At 46.0% G+C, this 17,150-nt stretch overlaps 1 protein-coding gene across 5 annotated transcripts in view; it reads right to left on the minus strand.

Annotated features, from left to right (window-relative positions):
* The window catches only part of AGO2 (argonaute RISC catalytic component 2), a 67,642-nt gene extending 62,137 nt beyond the window's left edge, over window positions 1-5,505 (minus strand). For 2 of the 5 annotated variants that reach the window (XR_012585814.1, XR_012585813.1), the window contains exon 1: window positions 5,232-5,504. Coding sequence is in view for 1 of the 5 variants with exons in the window: in XM_074577906.1 (XP_074434007.1) it covers window positions 5,232-5,262 (31 nt within the window). In the remaining 4 variants the exon portion in view is untranslated. Of the gene's footprint in view, window positions 1-5,231 lie in introns of all 5 variants that reach the window. The other 3 variants (XR_012585812.1, XM_074577908.1, XM_074577906.1) reach the window with 3 other exon arrangements.
* Between the last annotated feature and the right edge of the window lie 11,645 nt (window positions 5,506-17,150).

The following is a 17,150-nucleotide window of genomic DNA, read 5'->3' on the forward strand; positions in this document are numbered from 1 at the left end:
TTCTAGTGGGCTGCTTTGTGTGCACATCAGAAAGGATGCACGATACTAAAGCAAATTAATTGGACAATGCGTGGAACAGATCCCGACCCACAGCCACTACAGTTAAAACTCTGTAATATTTTCCACCAGCTATTTTTTTTTTCTAATTCATAACTTACCAAAAATAAAATACTGGAGGTTGACTTTCTTAATTTTCAAATTTAGTAATATTTTCTGGTAGTCTGAGTATTAGAAATTCCGTCACTAAAATTATGACCACGTATTCCACCAAAACTTGAAATAAGGGAGGCAATACACAACGAAATTTTCATGAGTCTTACAAGTTTGTAAAGCTATTGTCAGCACATGCTTAGCCAACATGAACAAGACTTCCATTAGGCATCTAAAGTTCCTAATTAGTTATAACTGCCTATGTTTGCAAAGTCCATTGAGCAGTTAGAAGTTTACTGCATTCATTGACTTGATTCCTGCAATTTCTGGAAGGCCAACAGTATTTAGAAGGGCTGCTTTCTGAAATGGAAAAATCCTTCCTTCCTATACTGTTCAAAGTAGGTAGAAGAACAGACCATCATATGATAACTTAAGGCATATTTTCTTTTATAGAGTTGAAACATTTAACTCCCTTTCCCACCCTTCTGTGAAACAGAGGAAGACTAGTGGTAACAGCAGTGCGAGAGGGTATACAAATTATGAAAGCGGTACTTTCCTGGAAGTCAGGAAAGTTTGGCTGTTCCTCTGTACTCTTTCAATATACATTACAACACACCACTAAGCACGTATGAGTACACGATGATTCTGCAAACATGAAAAATATCAAGACAAAGTAAAAATCAGTGTACAAAATCCCATGTAACTGCAGTTTCAGCAAAGTAATCCCTGCTGAAAAACATGTTTCACTTTTCATATAGCAAATAGTATACTCCAGTTCACTAAAGAAAGGAGAAAGTTTTGGTTCACATGTATGACAACATCAATTATCTTTTCATCAAATGACTAACTCATCTTTAAGCCACCTTAAGAATACACAGCCAGCTGAAGCAACACAGTAATATGCGGCCGTCGTCTTCTTTAGGGAAATGTATTGGCCATGACAAAAATACGCTTGAAAAAGTTACACTGCATTTTGTAGTTTGTAACGTTCTCAAATGCAATCTAAATTTAAGGAAAAATTCTCACACAAAAAGGAAGAGAGCTGAAGCTGTACATTAAGTTCCCATTTCCTCTTCTATGTGTGGCAGCTTACAATGAATTTCAACATAATTTACTGCCTAAAATTAAGCCAAAGAAACTGGGCAACTCTAATACCAGCAGAGCTAGCACAGTAAGAGCAGGTCCAGATCCACCCCCAAAACACAAAAAGCCTTTCTAAGAAAAGGGCAGACCCTTGAGAGAAGGTACAAGGGAGTTCTTGCTGTTACTGGAGCACAAGCTAAGAGGACTCTGGTGGAGTTAAATTCCATGATATGAAGACGTTGCCATTTCTGACACCGTAAGAAAGGCACAAGCACAACCTTCCCTGCACCACACTTTAAGACTAAAGAGTCCTAAAGAAAATCAACACCCAACCATCACATATCTTCAAGAAAATATACGGGAGTTAAAAAGAAGTACACACACTGAAAAACAAGAAAGACTTAGAAGTTTCAAGAGTCTATTAACAATTTTAAAAAGTTAACTTAAAACTAAACGCCAAGTGAGAAAATAACCTTTGTTTCACTAGTTTGATAGTTCAAAGTTGTTTCTTGTGCAAGGAAAAGAAGTTTATATTTTACATGCAAAGTCGTAACTCCCTTCACAAACACACTCTTTTTCAGAGCGCTTCAGCAATAAATTAAGACCTTGAGTAGCAAGCAAAAATCAAATATCCTTTCAAAGAATAAAAAGACAATCTATAGTATGCGAAGTTCAGAATTTATAAACATATGAATACCAAGTAGTGCAAGTTACAGAAGTTTAGGCAAGTTTTAATCAATTCTTTAAACCAAATTACAGTAATTTTATTATGCTGCTTTGACATTTTTCTGTCCTTCTAGAAACATCTTCCAAAACATAGCAGTATCAAACATCTTTTTCTTAAAAAAAAAACCCAAAAACATATCTCTTATTTTTTCAGTTTTTTTTTTTTTTTTTACTTTTCACCGTTTCTTGAAGGCAAGGAAAAACTATATGGGTGCAGTGTTTCAGCAAATTCAACAAGAAGTGAAGAACTCAAACAGTATTTGGGAAAAAGGAACAGGGATCATAGGTTTCCTAACCACAAAAACAGTGATTTCACGATGTCCTCCTCTAGTATAAAAAAACCCTCTTACTCCCAATGTAACAGCATGTTTGAACAAAGTTTCCACATTCAGCAGCAATTTTTTGAAATTAGTCAGATATGGCCTCCTAACTTGCTTTATACTGTTTCCAGAAAAAGAATTAAGATTAAAATAGCAAACCCTGTGGCAAATTGAGCGATTACGCTGGCAGGAGGCCAGCACCACAGGCACCCTCGGAATGGGGTTGGCTGCGGTGTCCAGTTTGGCGAGGGGAGCTGGAAGAGCAAAGTAGCTTGTACGCATCGGCAGCATTCGGAGAAGCAAACGGCGGCAAGATCTAAGTTACAGGAGATATGAATGGAGCATTTATGCGGTGACAAGGATGTGCTGACAGACATGTAGAGGCTGGAGTTCTTGCGCATTCACGGCAGCTGTGGCTCAGTGAATGGTTGTAAACCACACTTCTTGCTCACTCCTCGGCACAGGATTTCAGCGTACATTCATTTTATAGGTATCAGATCAATGTATGGAAGGGGACTTTCACTGGCAGCTCGCAAGCCACACGTAGTCTTACACAAGACAACTAAGCATCCCGCTGACAGTCCCTATTTCCAGACGGGTTCATAGTACAGCCATATCTCCTAAAAGACTCTACTCGAATGCCCTGCCTTATGATTTGGTGTGGAGCAGCAAGCCATTTGGGCCGCTAGAAGCCACTGGGCTGCTAAGGCTTCTCTGTGGATGATTTCACAGGAAGGAAACGGAGCGCCTCGCAACGTGGAGAACAACTTGCAGCTCATACCCCAGAACAGACACCGTCACTGCCCAGCTCTGCGTACGGGGAAAGGGCTGAGCCACAGAGATAAACTAGGAAGTAAACAAGAGAGAAGATGAGCTTGACTGGAGGGAGCAGAATAGCAGGAGCCTGAGACACTTGTAGCAACCTAGGACTCGGTAAAAGTATAGTGGTTGTTTTATCAAGACCACGAAGTGAAGAGGAGGTTTTTCCAGTATGGAAAAAATACCCTTACACACTGAACGTGGGTTCTTGATGCTAAACAGCAGCCACCAACGCTGGTGCTATGGAAGTAAGATCATTCCAAGCAAAAGGGAGTGTGGTAGGATCAGACAGGGAGCACAGAAAGGAAGGTAGAGACACTCTTATGTGTAAAACTACTCTCAGCCCATAGATTGGCAATATTTTCAAGGATTTAGCTCCTTACGTATAGCTTTGGAAAAGATGCATCAATAGGAGGTGAACATAACAGCCTTAGCAACAACAGTACAATTTGAGCACCATGAATAGCCGTAAACTGAAAGCATACCTGTACCTGAGCATGAGAACCTGACACTAAAAGCCAGCAAATGATTAAATCAATAGTTATACACAGTTACTGGTACTGAAATCTGCAAATGATGTTATACATGAAACCAAAATCTTGAACATCAGTCTGGATTCACACAGCTACAGAGACCTATCTTCCTGTTGTGCCTAGTAAAAGCCTTCGTGCACTGTAGAAAGAAAAGCAAGAAAGTAAAAACACGAGCTGTACTTTAAGAGGAAAACAATCATCCAGACTGTCTGTCTTGATTCTTGTGCCTTCAAGAGAATCAAATCAAAGAAAAGAAGCCAGCACCTAACTCTGGATCCTAAGATGTAAATGCTCTTACAGTAGAAGCATTCATTAAAGTTACAGTAAAAGACATCTCAGCTACAGGTCCCACGTTTCACTACACTACTCTTTGCTAGATTATCCCTCTAAGGCAAAAGATTTTATGCAAAACTGTTGAGAAAAGTAACATAAAATAAAGTTCCACTTATTTTGAAACTTTTCTATACGGAAAGTAGGTACCAGTCACCCAAACACCATAGTTTCTAGATTAGAAAAGAATCCTCACCACAGAAACAGCCTATCACTGAAAAGAAAAAAAAAACACCGTTGTGTTAACTGCACAAACTTCCACAGCACCCGTGTATCCTTCCCCTAAATAATATTAAAAGTCCCTGAGCGAGACGGTAACCTTTCTTCTCTCCACATTCATCGTTCCTTTGCGCCCAGATTTCATTCCACCACGGCGACTGAAGACACCTAACTAAACCGATAACCTCTTCCAGCCCTACCCGACGCGTGGATACGGTTTCTCTCCCGCTAAACAACACAAACTAACTCGACACAGCCGTCGGCGAACCCGCCGTGAGCAAAGCCCGGCCAGAGCGGCCTGAACCGCCGGTATCCCGGGAGGATGCGGCGGCTGCGAGGATCTGGGCGGGAGGAAATGGAGACCCCGGTCCGTGCCGCGCTGCCAGCAGGAGGCCGAGCTGGCAGGAACAGCCGAGCGTCGGCCTGGGGAAGGCGGCACGTAGCGCACAGCCGAGGGGACGAGGTCGGGCCGGGGAGTGCGTCTGTGTGGGTGTGGGGGGGGAATCTCCGCCATCTCCCACCACCCCCAGCAGCCACCGCAGCCGCGAGGGGAACCCCTCGCCCGGCAGAGGGGTGCAGCCCCCTCGCCTCAGCCCCCCTCCGCCGCCTCAGGGCTTCCCCCCGCCACCGTTCCCTCAGGCCGGGGCCAGCCCCCCGCCGGCGGCAGAGGGAGGGGAGAGGAGGGCAGGGGAAGGCGACCCTCCCCTCAAAGGGGCCTCCGGACACGCAGGCTGGCTCGCCGAAGTGGCGGCGGCAGCCTGACCCCTCCTTCCCCCGTGAGGGCGGCCGGCGGCTCCAGCCAGGCCCAGGCCGGAGCGGGAGGACGTGGGGGGGGGGGGGTATCGTGCCGCCTCCCGCCCTGACAGACCGCCGCGTGCGCCAACGGTCACCCCCCTCACAGACACCCTCTCACAGGCATCCCCTGCTCACAGACACACGCACACACAGGGCCACCGAGCTCCAACCCCGCCGCCCCGAGGGAGGAAGAGAAACTCGTTCCGGCGGGCGGCCCCCCCCGCCCGGAGGATGGAAAAACCGGCCGAAGCCTCACCGGGTCCGGCGGAGGTGGCTCCCGGGTACATGTCTCCGTGTGCGGCGGAGGAGGCGGCGCCTCTCTCCCGGTCCCTACCGCGGCGGCAGCTCCAGGGGAGGAAAGGGGAGGGAGCCCGAGCCCCGGCTACGCTGTGGGGGGAAGGAGGAGGAAGGGGAGGGGAGGGGAGGGGGAAGGAAAAGAAAAGGGGAAAGGAGGGGGGGGGGAAAAGAAAAGAAAAGAGGGAGGAGGGCCGGGCCGACGCCGGGAAACCAGGTTACTCGGCGGCACTGAGGAGCGGGGCGGTGGGTGGGGAGAAGGGAGGAGCCGCGGGGTCACGGGGAAGGGGCGCTCCGCCCGCCGCCGCCGCCTCCTCCTGCCCGCCGCCGCCTGAGGGGCCCCGCTCGCCGGCCGGGCGGTGGGCACGGGCCGAGCCCAGCACCAGCAGCCTACCCTCCGCTGTTGGAGCCCAGCACGGCTCTGCCGCCTCCTTCTGCTCCCCCGCACGAATCTCATCTGCTGGATCCGAGCGGCTCTGCCCCAGCCCTGCCCTCCTTGTGCTTTGCTCTTCTTACAGCCCGGCAGCGTGGTCAACCAGACACCGACCGTGTGTGCCAGGTGCCTTTCTAGGCCCTGGGGTCAGCCACCACCATGAACGTTGGTACGTTTTTACCAAGCCTCTGCCTTAGGCAGGAGCAACCTCAACAGTTTTGGGCCCCTCGCTACAAGAAAGACACTGAGGTGCTGGCGCAGGTCCAGAGAAGGGCAACGGAGATGGTGAGGGGTCTGGAGAACAAGTCTTGTGAAGAGTGTCTGAGGGAGCTGGGGGTGTTCAGCCTGGAGAAGAGGAGGCTGAGGGGAGACCTTCTTGCTCTCTACAGCTACGTGAAAGAAGGGTGTAGAGAGGTGGGGGCTGGTCTCTTCTCCCTAGTGATAGGACAAGAGGAAACGACCTCAAGTTGCACCAGGGGAGGTTTAGATTGGGTATTAAGAAAAATTTTTACACTGAAAGGGTTGTCAAGCATTGGAACAGGCTGCCCGGGGAAGTGGTTGAGGCACCATACCTGGAGGTACCTCAAGGTAGACAGGTAGACGTAATGCTTAGAGATGTGGTTTAGTGATGGTTTTTGTCAGAGTTAGCTTGATGGCTGGGATGGATGATCTGAAAGGTCCCTTCCAACCTAGGCAATTCTGTGATTGTATATGTGTATGCTGCAGCCAGGACTGCTAGAGACTTGTTCCATCTTTCAGTGAGACCTTGGAAAACACTAAGCTCTCCCCTACCTCTCCTTCAAGGCAGTCTGCCTGGTTATGCATGTTTAAAAGGGATGCTGGAACGGCATCAATATTGCACATACTGCTTGATCTTGAATGCCATGTTTACTTGAAAATTGGATTTGATTGTTTAATTTCTTTTCTTCCTCCCCAACGCCCTATGAGTCAAAAGGCAACGCTGCTGTGAAAACCTCAGATCAGTCACCTCGTGGATCTCACTCCACAGCACATCCACTTTTTGTTGTATCTATGAAACCCAGCTGTGGTGTGGTACCTTACTGTCTTGTACAAGCAGATAATCTCTGGCCCTACGTATGTCAAGTTTAGTACCGGGGAATACCAACAAGCAATAACGTGAAAGAGGCATGGTATTGGTCAATCTGATGCACTGAGGCCCAGGACATATTCATCATGATATGGAACTGTCATTGTTTTGCAGTCACCTCATTGGTACCTCTTCCTTTCAGAAAGAGAAAGTGTGAAAAAAAATCTTAAACCTGCTGAGGAGGCAAAGAGCAAGTTACTGATGCTTGTTTCCACCAGAAAGTGTTACCTACAGAATTACACTATAGGAGCTATGATCCACGCTTTCATTCACCTGCTCCATTTTGATGTGTAAGCCTTTAAAAAAAATAACGCTGTTCTCATCCCAGAACAGTCAAGCCCCTTCAAAGTCAACTGAATTCCACTGAATTCCATCAGTAAATATTATCTGCCAAGGGACGGGAGTGAACATACTGCTCGTATGGTTCGTCAAACCAATTAATACCCTCTTTCATCAGTTCATCTCTGAAGTGATATAGAAGCATCTCACTATTCCAAAGTTACATGAACTATATGTTTACTCTTCCCTTTGGGTCATACTTGCAGATATTCAAGGGTTGGTATTAACAGCTCAGCTTTCACTTCAAGTCTACTGTTCCTGAAACCATTGTCACCACTGGAGTTTCCACTGGAGTTGCTGGAAAGTAAAGGTTTACCAGTAACTATAAAAAAATAAAGGACAAAATCATGGGTCAAATTTAGTTCTAGAGTAAAGCCAAGTAAGTCTAGCAAAATTATATAGATAAACTTTGAAGATAGACTTGCCAAGGGAGCTGGCAAAGGGGTTGCTCTTTCCCCTCTCTGAAGAGTTGGGTAACATTTTTGCACAACCACGAAAAATTTCTGGTTTCTGCTATATAACCTTGGTAGAGGCTGAAAGAGGCGGGAGGGGGGATGAGGGGGTGGTAGAAATCCCCCAAACTAAGAGCCTAAGATAACTAAAGAGAGTTATCTGAAGCAACTTTGGCCTTTCTGCTCTATTAGATAGTATTAAATGCTGAGGTGATGGGGAAAACCATGCACTCCCTGTTATCAACTTTTTTTTTTTATTCTATATTTAAATCAATCTCTTCAATCTGATCAGGAAGGTAACTCCCTCTAACATTACACATACCGCTGTGCCTGTTAGAGCTTCTGCATTTAAGTACAAGACACCATAAAAATACACCGATGGGTTTCTAGAAAAGTCCACCTGACTAATTTGGTCACCCTGACGAGCAGCACTGCAGCTAACCTCCATCAGATCACATTCATAGACACGTGGAGTGAGCCCAATACAGACTTCCAGGAAAGTGGTTCCTATAGATGGACAAAAAACCCAAATTCACTGAGTGTTGGACATATAACCACAGAAAATTCTGTCTCACCTTTCCACATCATTCTGCTTGTGAAATCCTGCCCTGAAAGCAGCAGCCAGTGGAGCTTACATGCTGAAGGGATGTACCGACATGGAACTTCATCAGATACCTCACACAATTGGAAAAGAAAAAAAAAGAAGTAGATTATGGTACTCTGCTAGCAGTTTGAAAATAGCAAGCTAACAAGCAACAGGAGATAGGTGAAATCTAAGGGGAGGTTTCACAACACAATGAACACGTATCCCACACTTCTCTTGGGCTCCACAGGATTCTCTGCAATTGATTTCAGAAATTCCCTGGAAAACAGAAATCCCGAAACCAGCAATTAATACCTGGAACACCGTAGAGTGCAATATACTCGTATTGATTTGAAGCTGATTTTTGTGGATTTAGCACTTCCTAAGCAAAAGGGCTTATCGCTGTGTATACATGCCTGCAGACTTGCACAATCAGTTAAATAATAGAGTTAAATAGTTTTATTTCGGCACTGTTTTCTCATGTAGAAGTCCTGCTGTTCCTGCAGGCTGTTTTCATGCTACTGCACACTTGCAGCAGCATTTCTGTGTTACTGAGGAAAGGAGAGTCACAGCTCTCTTCTACCTCTGTTCTTGAAGTAAGAGGACGCACGCTCATTTTGTGCCGTGTCACTCGCTTTATTTCTAATGCTTTTTGTCACTGACAATTGACGTTTTGGAGCACAGCGAAACCTAATTATGTCTCACCGGGCAATTTCACCCCAAAAAAGACCTCAGTTTTTGAAAAGGTTTGCTTTGAAAGAGTGTTTTGAAAGCTCTATAAACCCATTCTTTTTTGCATGCTTTTTATATCCTATATCAATGATTATACAGTAGTATAAGAAGAACTGCTTAAACACTTAAAATCAGGTTTCTCTAAAGAAAAAAACTGAGTGACTGTTCAACATAATACCTACTGTAACTGCTGGATTTCAAGATGACATTTCCCAGAACTGATATCTCTCAAGGAAGTAATTATTAGTTTTGAAAAACTGATCATTTTCTAATAATTTTGGAAGTAAAGATGGTATTTAGGAACAGCTTTTAAAAATCATTGTATCAGCAGGAGCAATCTGGGGAAAATATTTTGTATACAAATAGGCTAATGACAAATGATACGGCTTTTCTTTTGATGAGAAAACATACATTGATCTTGCTAGGTAACAATCCTTCCCTTTGTAAACTAAATTAATTTTAAAAAAACCCACAGTTTGTAAATGTCTTTTAGTCTTTGGTAACAATGACACAGTGGCAAAAAATTTTACTCGGAGCAGAAAGATGTAAATTTTATTCTTGAATCTGTGGGGATTTAAGCTTATATTTTCCAGCTCTCAACTGGCCTAACTTTTAAGATGTTATCCTGGAGTGCGTGCATTAGACTTCTCACATAGTCTCTGTTCTGCTTTGCATAAGAATATAAAATGAGTGAGATCAGGACAAGAGAGAAGACGACCACAACTCTGTGATCTAATGTGTTCACATGGTTACAAAGACTTTGAGGGGTCTGGTCTCCTCCCCGGGGACTGTTTATTATTTTACAATTACCAATTTAATCACAATTAATCCATGCTAGAGGGACCAAAACCTGATTATTTTTTTTCTCTCCTCAACTAGATGACTGTCCTAATTGCTAAGCTACAAAACCATACTTGATTTCTTTTGCCAAATTAATTGGAATACTTACTTATTAAAAAAAAACCCCAAACAACACAAACGAACCCAAAATATTTATTATTATTAGATTACTAACTTCAGTTCACTCAAGAAAGACTGAACTTTTCTAGGTGGTCAAGGCCAACAATACAAGTAAACACTTATGCAAACAATGCAGCACCACCTATTGGGGGTATGTTAGGTATGCCAATTATTACAGTTTTAAGTAGTGACAGAGTTTTGTTCTCTGTGTAAAAACCTAGTTATCAAAAACGAAAACCCAGCTAGGGAGAAAAGTAGTTTCCAAAAAGAGGATAAGGGAAGCAAATACTGTACCGGAGGCTGTTCATAAACAAACGTGGAGAAAACAGCTTAATGGTCTATAGCTGCTTTGTCAAATCTAAAAAAAAAACCAAAAACCTCACCAGACTCAACAGGGCACAGTAGGAGCAACTCCAAAAAACAGTGGAAAACATTTGCATGAGGGGGTGACTGCTCTGGTTAACAGCACATAACTCAAACAGATCAGGGCAAGCCGATTATCTACCAACACCTTCCCTCCCTTGGGAGTCGGAAAGACTTTAACCCATTGCCCAAAGGCACCCAAAGCTGAAGGTGTTGGCATGAATCATAGCCTCATTTAGTTTGAAAAGACCCTTAAGATTATTGAGGCCAACTGTTAACCTAACACTGCCAACTGCACCACTAAACCGTGGCCCTCAGCGCCACATCTACACATCTTTTAAATACCTCCAGGGATGGACACTCAACCACTTCCCTGGGCAGCCTGTTCCAATGCTTGACAACCCTTTTGGTGAAGAAGTTTTTCCTAATATCCAATCTAAACCTCCCCTGGTGCAACTTGAGGCCATTTCCTCTTGTCCTATCGCCTGTTACTTGGGAGAAGAGACCGACCCCCACCTCTCTACACCCTCCTTTCAGGTGGTTGTAGAGAGTGAGAAGGTCTCCCCTCAGCCTCCTTTTCTCCAGGCTGAACACCCCCAGCTCCCTCAGACACTCCTCACAAGACTGTTCTCCAGACCCCTCACCATCTCCGTTGCCCTTCTCTGGACCCGCTCCAGCACCTCAGTGTCTTTCTTGTAGCGAGGGGCCCAAAACTGGACACAGCACTCGAGGTGGGGCCTCACCAGTGCCGAGTACAGGGGGACGATCACTGCCCTAGTCCTGCTGGCCACACTGTTCCTGACACAGGCCAGGATGCTGTTGGCCTTCTTGGCCCCCTGGGCACACTGCTGGCTCATATTCAGCCGGCTGTCGACCAACACCCCCAGGTCCTTTTCCACCAGGCAGCTCTCCAGCCACTGTGCCCCAAGCCCGTAGCGTCCATGGGGTTGTTGTGGCCCAAGTGCAGGACCCGGCACTTGGCCTTGTTGAACCTCAGACCATTGGCCTTGGCCCATCGATCCAGCCTGTCCAGATCCCTCTGTAGAGCCTTTCTACCCCGTTAATGATGATCAACAACCTGAAGTTCATTAGTGTGGCTAATTGCTAAAACCAGGAGATATGGGCAATTGTATAGCCAAATTAGGATTCTGCCAGGGCCAATGAACAATTTAGACCATTTGCATGGTTTAAACACGAAAAAAATAATGAACTACTGAAGAAAGAAAGGGAACTGTACAGAGATAAAGGTGGACTCTATCTATTGTAACTACCTGATACGGCTTATTTACTTTTAAGTCCTCTCACTGTCATACAGTGATTGCTTTTAGGAGATAATGGTGTCTATACGGAAGATGAAAGTGATTCTGGGCAAGACAAAGCCCATTTAGAGGCTCAGGGAATCTCACCTTTCTTTTTTTTTCGGTCAAGCAGTCATATCTTTTCTCCTTTTTGGGCATGCAAATGACTTTACTACCTGCTGGTCTTATACTTGGCGAAGTTTTTAACTTATGTATTGTTTCATGTTTTGAAATGTTGTTTTCAAGTCAGTAGACTTTGCCATTTCACTTACCCTATTTGTTCTTGCTTCCTTAGTATGGCGTCACAATACAACGCAGTTTTTTAGAACCACAGAACAATCACTATGCAGACTTTAATGCTAGTTTGTTTTGAAGCCACGTCTCATGCTGTGATGTGTAAGTGTGGGATAACAGCAAGGGCCCTGAATCTATGGGTGCAGGCAGAAGGCAAAGTCCCCCAAACCATCAATAACTTATGGTCAGTTATTGGTCATCGAAAAAGAGCAGCCTTTATTGCTGGGAAAAGGCTATTTTAAGAAAGGAAGAGTCACCTCGGTTCGTCCGCACCTTGGTGATGTTCTCCTTTCTTGGCTGGTAAGTAATGAACAAGCATATCCAGCCAAATCTCTGCCACTGCTCTTTGCCATCCTCTAAAGTGTAAAATTTCCACCTCAGGGATGTTTCATACCCAAGTTACTTGTTTTGTTTATCACGAAGACACTCCTGTGCTATCCTATAACAGCTTGCTAGCAACACAATTTTATTATCGTCCTAAACCAGAACATCCGTTTTCTGTACCGAGTCCCAGTAACTCACCACCCTGCAATTAACTCACTATTGTAGAATACACAGAAGCATGTACACTTTTTTTTTTTTTAAGCCCCCATCTATTTGCTAAAAATTCATCTAGAATGGAGACTGTTCTGCTCCGAAAGGATAGCGATGTGTTAAATAGAGTGTACAAGGTATAGACAGTTACAGGATCAGAGGTGAAAAGCACATACCACTGCAGATTTCTAGACCTTACCCCTTGGAATTCAGCTTTATTAGCCGGCAATCCCAACTGGATAGTTAGGCCTCAAAAAGCTTTGGGAAGCAGTAAAACTGGGTTTTTTTATGGTTCTTATTACATAGTGATTTGTTTTCATCATATATTTATTCCAAGCCCCTACAGAGCAGCCTTATCAGTGTCACTCAACAGATGCAGCAAGACAGCCATGAAGCAAGGATGCAGGCAAATCTCATTTAATTAACATCTTTACCAACCAAAGCCTAAGCCTATGTGAATGTCACATTTAAATTTTAAGTCTTCGTATTTTATTTTTTAACAATGCATCAGCATTTTTAATAATTTTTAGCTTAAGGGCTGTTACATCAGAACTGTTACGAGTGTTCCTCCTCCCTCTGTTAGGGCTCATACAAATGCCCGTTCCTACTTTCACCACTAAAACACAACAGAAAAAGCTGGGCCATGCATTCACCTGTCTTCGTATCCACAATAGGAATGCTGTAGCCAAATATATTCCATTTCAGTACAACAGCACTAATCATTGCAATCAACAGCACTAATCATTGCAATCAACAGCACGACATGCTGATCATTGCAACAAGAATCCCTGGAATGCAGAGAACTTGCAAGTTCACTGAAGGTAGATTTCCTCTACTGGCTAAAGAGATCAATGATACATAGCCGCTATTTAAATCCTGCAAAAATAAGCTACTTTCTGTTTAACACAGGATGTTTTCAGTGGAGCAGACGTTTCAGGTGCTGAATCTGACGCTTTTGGGTTTATTAGATGGCAGTACCTTTAGACATAAAGCAAAAGCAATCTGAGCAGCTCCTTATGTGGGCTGGTCTAATCTTCAATTCCTTCTTCATATATGTAAATATAATCTGGTGTGGGATCCACTTAGGAGGGAATCTTTCTTGTTTGAATAGCTTGGGTCTCCTACAGCATTTTTAGCCTATTGACGAGCTCTGCATTTCCAGAGGTGCTGTAGTAGGAGTTATTCTGAGATCCTGATGCCCTTGAACAAACTCCACTTTCTGCTTTCTGATATTTAGAGCGTAGTTATTTACCATATATTAGCTTCCTTCATAAGCAAATTATGACTGGTCTCTATTAAGCCTATAATTTTGTTGTTTGTTTGCACATTTCCATTACTAATTTCCCAGACCGCCTTCATTGGCAAGTTCATTTTTCATTTGATTGAAAGTTGTTGTTAGTTTTCAGTCAGATCGTCTCATGGCGGTGGTTTTGGCAGTGTTAGGTTAACGGCTGGACTCGATGATCTGAAAGGTCCCTTCCAACCTAGACGATTCTATGATTCTATGGACCTCTCGGCACAGCTCCAAGTGCTTTCATGTGGGAGGCTGCGGAAATACTGGAGTGGGGGACAGACAAGGCAGGTTAATGCAAGTCATTTGTGAAATCCCACCCTCAAGTACCTAATAATGACAGAGGTTCCAGGATATTACATCCTAGTGGAAGGATGCATTTATTTGCTACTTTGAGTTAGGTACTAAAAATGTAGACATTTGCCCTGTGCCTTGTATAGGGAGTTTAAGTAATTGCTGAAATTGAGAGCTGGTGACCCCGCTAACAGGGTTAAGTACCCACAAGTTATGTGCTGAGCACTCTGCATTTCTCATCTCCGGCAGTAAGTACTGTCAAATCTTCATTTAGTGAAACTCTTGAGTTGTTTCTGATCATGAGGAAGGTATGGATACAAGAGGTCAAGTCCCTCTTGCCTACCTTGGTTTTACTTGCAATGGTCTAATAAATCCTCAGAATTTTTATGAAGGAGCGTTACAATAGTAGGCTGTTGGATACAAGTTGCTTGTAATGGAAAATTGTCATTTTAGGATTCTAAGCTTTCAGGCTTTTTGCAAATCCTTGAATAATTTTGCTCAAGCTTATTTTTCAAAGTTTGACTTATTTATCATAGAATCATAGAGTGGTTTGGGTTGGAAAGGACTTTTAAAGGTCATCTACTCCAGCCCCCCTGCAATGACCAGGGACATCTTCAACTAGATCAGGTTGCTCAGAGCCTGACCAACCTGACCTGGAATGTTTCCAGGGATGGGGCATCTACAGCCTCTCTGGGCAGCCTGGGCCACTGTTTCACTACCCTCAGCGTAAACAATTTCTTCATTATATCTAGTCTAAATCTACCCTCTTTTAGCTTAAAGCAATTACCATTTGTCCTGTTGCTACTGGCCCTGCTAAAAAGTTTGCCCCATCTTTCCTGTAGGCCTCCTTAAGGTAGGGGAAGGCCGCAAGAAGATCTCCCTGGAGCCTTCTCTTCTCCTGAACAACCCCAACTCTCTCAGCCTGTCCTCACAGCAGAGATGCTCCAGCCCTCGGATCATCTTCATGGCCCTCCTCTGGACTTGCTCCAACAGGTCCATGTCCTTCTTATGCTGGGGTCTGCAGAGCTGGACGCAGTACTTCACGCGGGCTCTCAGCAGAGCAGAGGGGCAGAATCACCTCCCTTAACCTGCTGGCCACGCTGCTTTTGCTGCGGCCCGGGATGTGGTTGGCTTTTCGGGCTGGGAGCACACATTGCCGGCTCATGTCCAGCTGTTCATGCTGCAGTACCCCCAAGTGCTTCTTGGCAGAGATGCTCTCAATCCCTTCATCCCCAGCCTGTGCTGATACCGGGGCTTGCCCCGACCCAGGTGCAGGACCCTGCACTTGGCCTTGTTGAACCTCATGAGGTTCACATGGGCCCACTTCTGGAGTCTGTCCAGGTCCCTCTGGATGACATCCTGTCCCTCAGGCATGTCAGTCGCACTGCTCAGCTTGATGTCATCTGCAAACATGGTGAGGGTGCACTTGATCCCACTGCCTGTGTCATTGATGAAGATATTAAACAGTACTGGTCCCAACACAGCCCTGTCCCACTGCTCTCTGGATTCAACCATCCAACCAATTCCTTATTCACTGAACCCATCACATCCATACCTCTCCAATTTAGAGAGAAGGACCCTGACAAAGGCCTTACGGAAGTCCAGATAGACAACATCTGTAGTTCTTCCCTTATCCACTGATGTAGTGGCCATCATAGAAGGCCACTAGATTGGTCGTGCAGGACTTGCCTTTGGTGAAGCCATGTAGTAGACACAAACCACCAGGTTCCTTTTGTTGCCTCGGTCTCTAATTCTTACCCATAAGCTTTCAGCCTGCTCGTGGCTATTCTTCAGAGACAGCTCTTCACACTCTGTCCATTTCTTGACATAGAGGGCAATGCCTCTGCCCCTCCTTTGTCGCCTTCCCTTCTGAACAGCCTGTACCCATCACCAGCCGCACACCAGTCATGGGATTCATCCCACCAAGTTTCAATAACGGCAACTAGGTTGTCGCTTTCTAGCAGCACAGTGGCTTCCAGCTTCTCCTTGTTTGTTGGCCACGCTGCATGCATTGGCGTAGAGGCACTTCAGGTGGGCTGTTGGCCGTGTCACTTTCTTAGAGGAACACTCCTTAATTCCTTTGAGGTATTTCCCTGGTGTTCCTCTGTTGGTTCTTATTACCTCAGAAGCCGCTGGCTCATCTCAGCAAGACTTCAAGTGTTCTGCAGCATAGACAACACATCTCGGAGCTACAAGCTGAGAGACCTTGCTAACACCCCTCTAACCTTGGCATGTCATCCCATGGCTTGTCTGTCACGGGCAATCCTGATATTGTCCCCCTCCCCTTTCAAGCCTAGTTTAAAGCTCTGTCAGTGAGCCCTGATAGCTCATGAGCAAAGACCCTCTTTCCCCTTTGAGAAAGCTGAATCCCATCCGACAGCAGCAGGCCTGGTGCTGGTCTTGGGCTGCGGGACCACCTGGGTCTTGGGCTCCCCACCTGGAGAACTGTGTCCAGCTCTGGAGTTCTCAGAGGGAACATGGACAGAGGGAACAGCAAGGGCATGGACCTGTTGGAACGGGTCCAGCAGAGTGCCACGAAGATGCTCTGAGGGCTGGAGCCCCTCTGCTGTGAGGACAGGCTGAGAGAGCTGGAGTTGTTCAGCCTGGAGAAGAGAAGGCTCCGGGGAGAACTTAGAGGCCCTTCCAGTCTCTAAAGGGGCTACAGGAGAGGTGGGGAGGGACTCTGGATCAGGGAGTGGAGCAATAGGGCGAGGGGTTTCAAACTGAAAGAGGGGAGATTTAGATTGGATATCAGGAAGAAATTCTTTCCTGTGAGGGTGGTGAGACACTGGCCCAGGTTGCCCAGAGAAGCTGTGGCTGCCCCATCCCTGGAGGTGTTCAAGGCCAGGCTGGATGGGGCTTGGAGCAGCCTGGTCTGGTGGGAGGTGTCCCTGCCCATGGCAGGGGGTTGGAACCAGATGGCCCTTAAGGTCCCTTCCAACCCAAGCGATTCTATGATTTATCGCGAAGGACCCCGCAGCGCCGCAGAGGACCCGGCGGTGCGCCCGTCCGCCTTCCCCACGGCCGGGGCCCTCAGGCGGCGGGCGGCGGGACCCGGGGGGACCCGGAGGCCCTCCGAGGCCGCCCGCGCCGGGCCGACGCTCCCGTCATCCCCCGCTGCGCTGCGATTGGTGCAGCCCTGCCCCGCCGCCATTGGCCAGCACTGCCCTGCCGGTCTCGGGTTGGACAGCGGCGCTGAC

The sequence above is a fragment of the Larus michahellis genome, chromosome 2 (genome assembly GCF_964199755.1).
Source record: "Larus michahellis chromosome 2, bLarMic1.1, whole genome shotgun sequence".
Lineage (NCBI taxonomy): Eukaryota > Metazoa > Chordata > Aves > Charadriiformes > Laridae > Larus > Larus michahellis.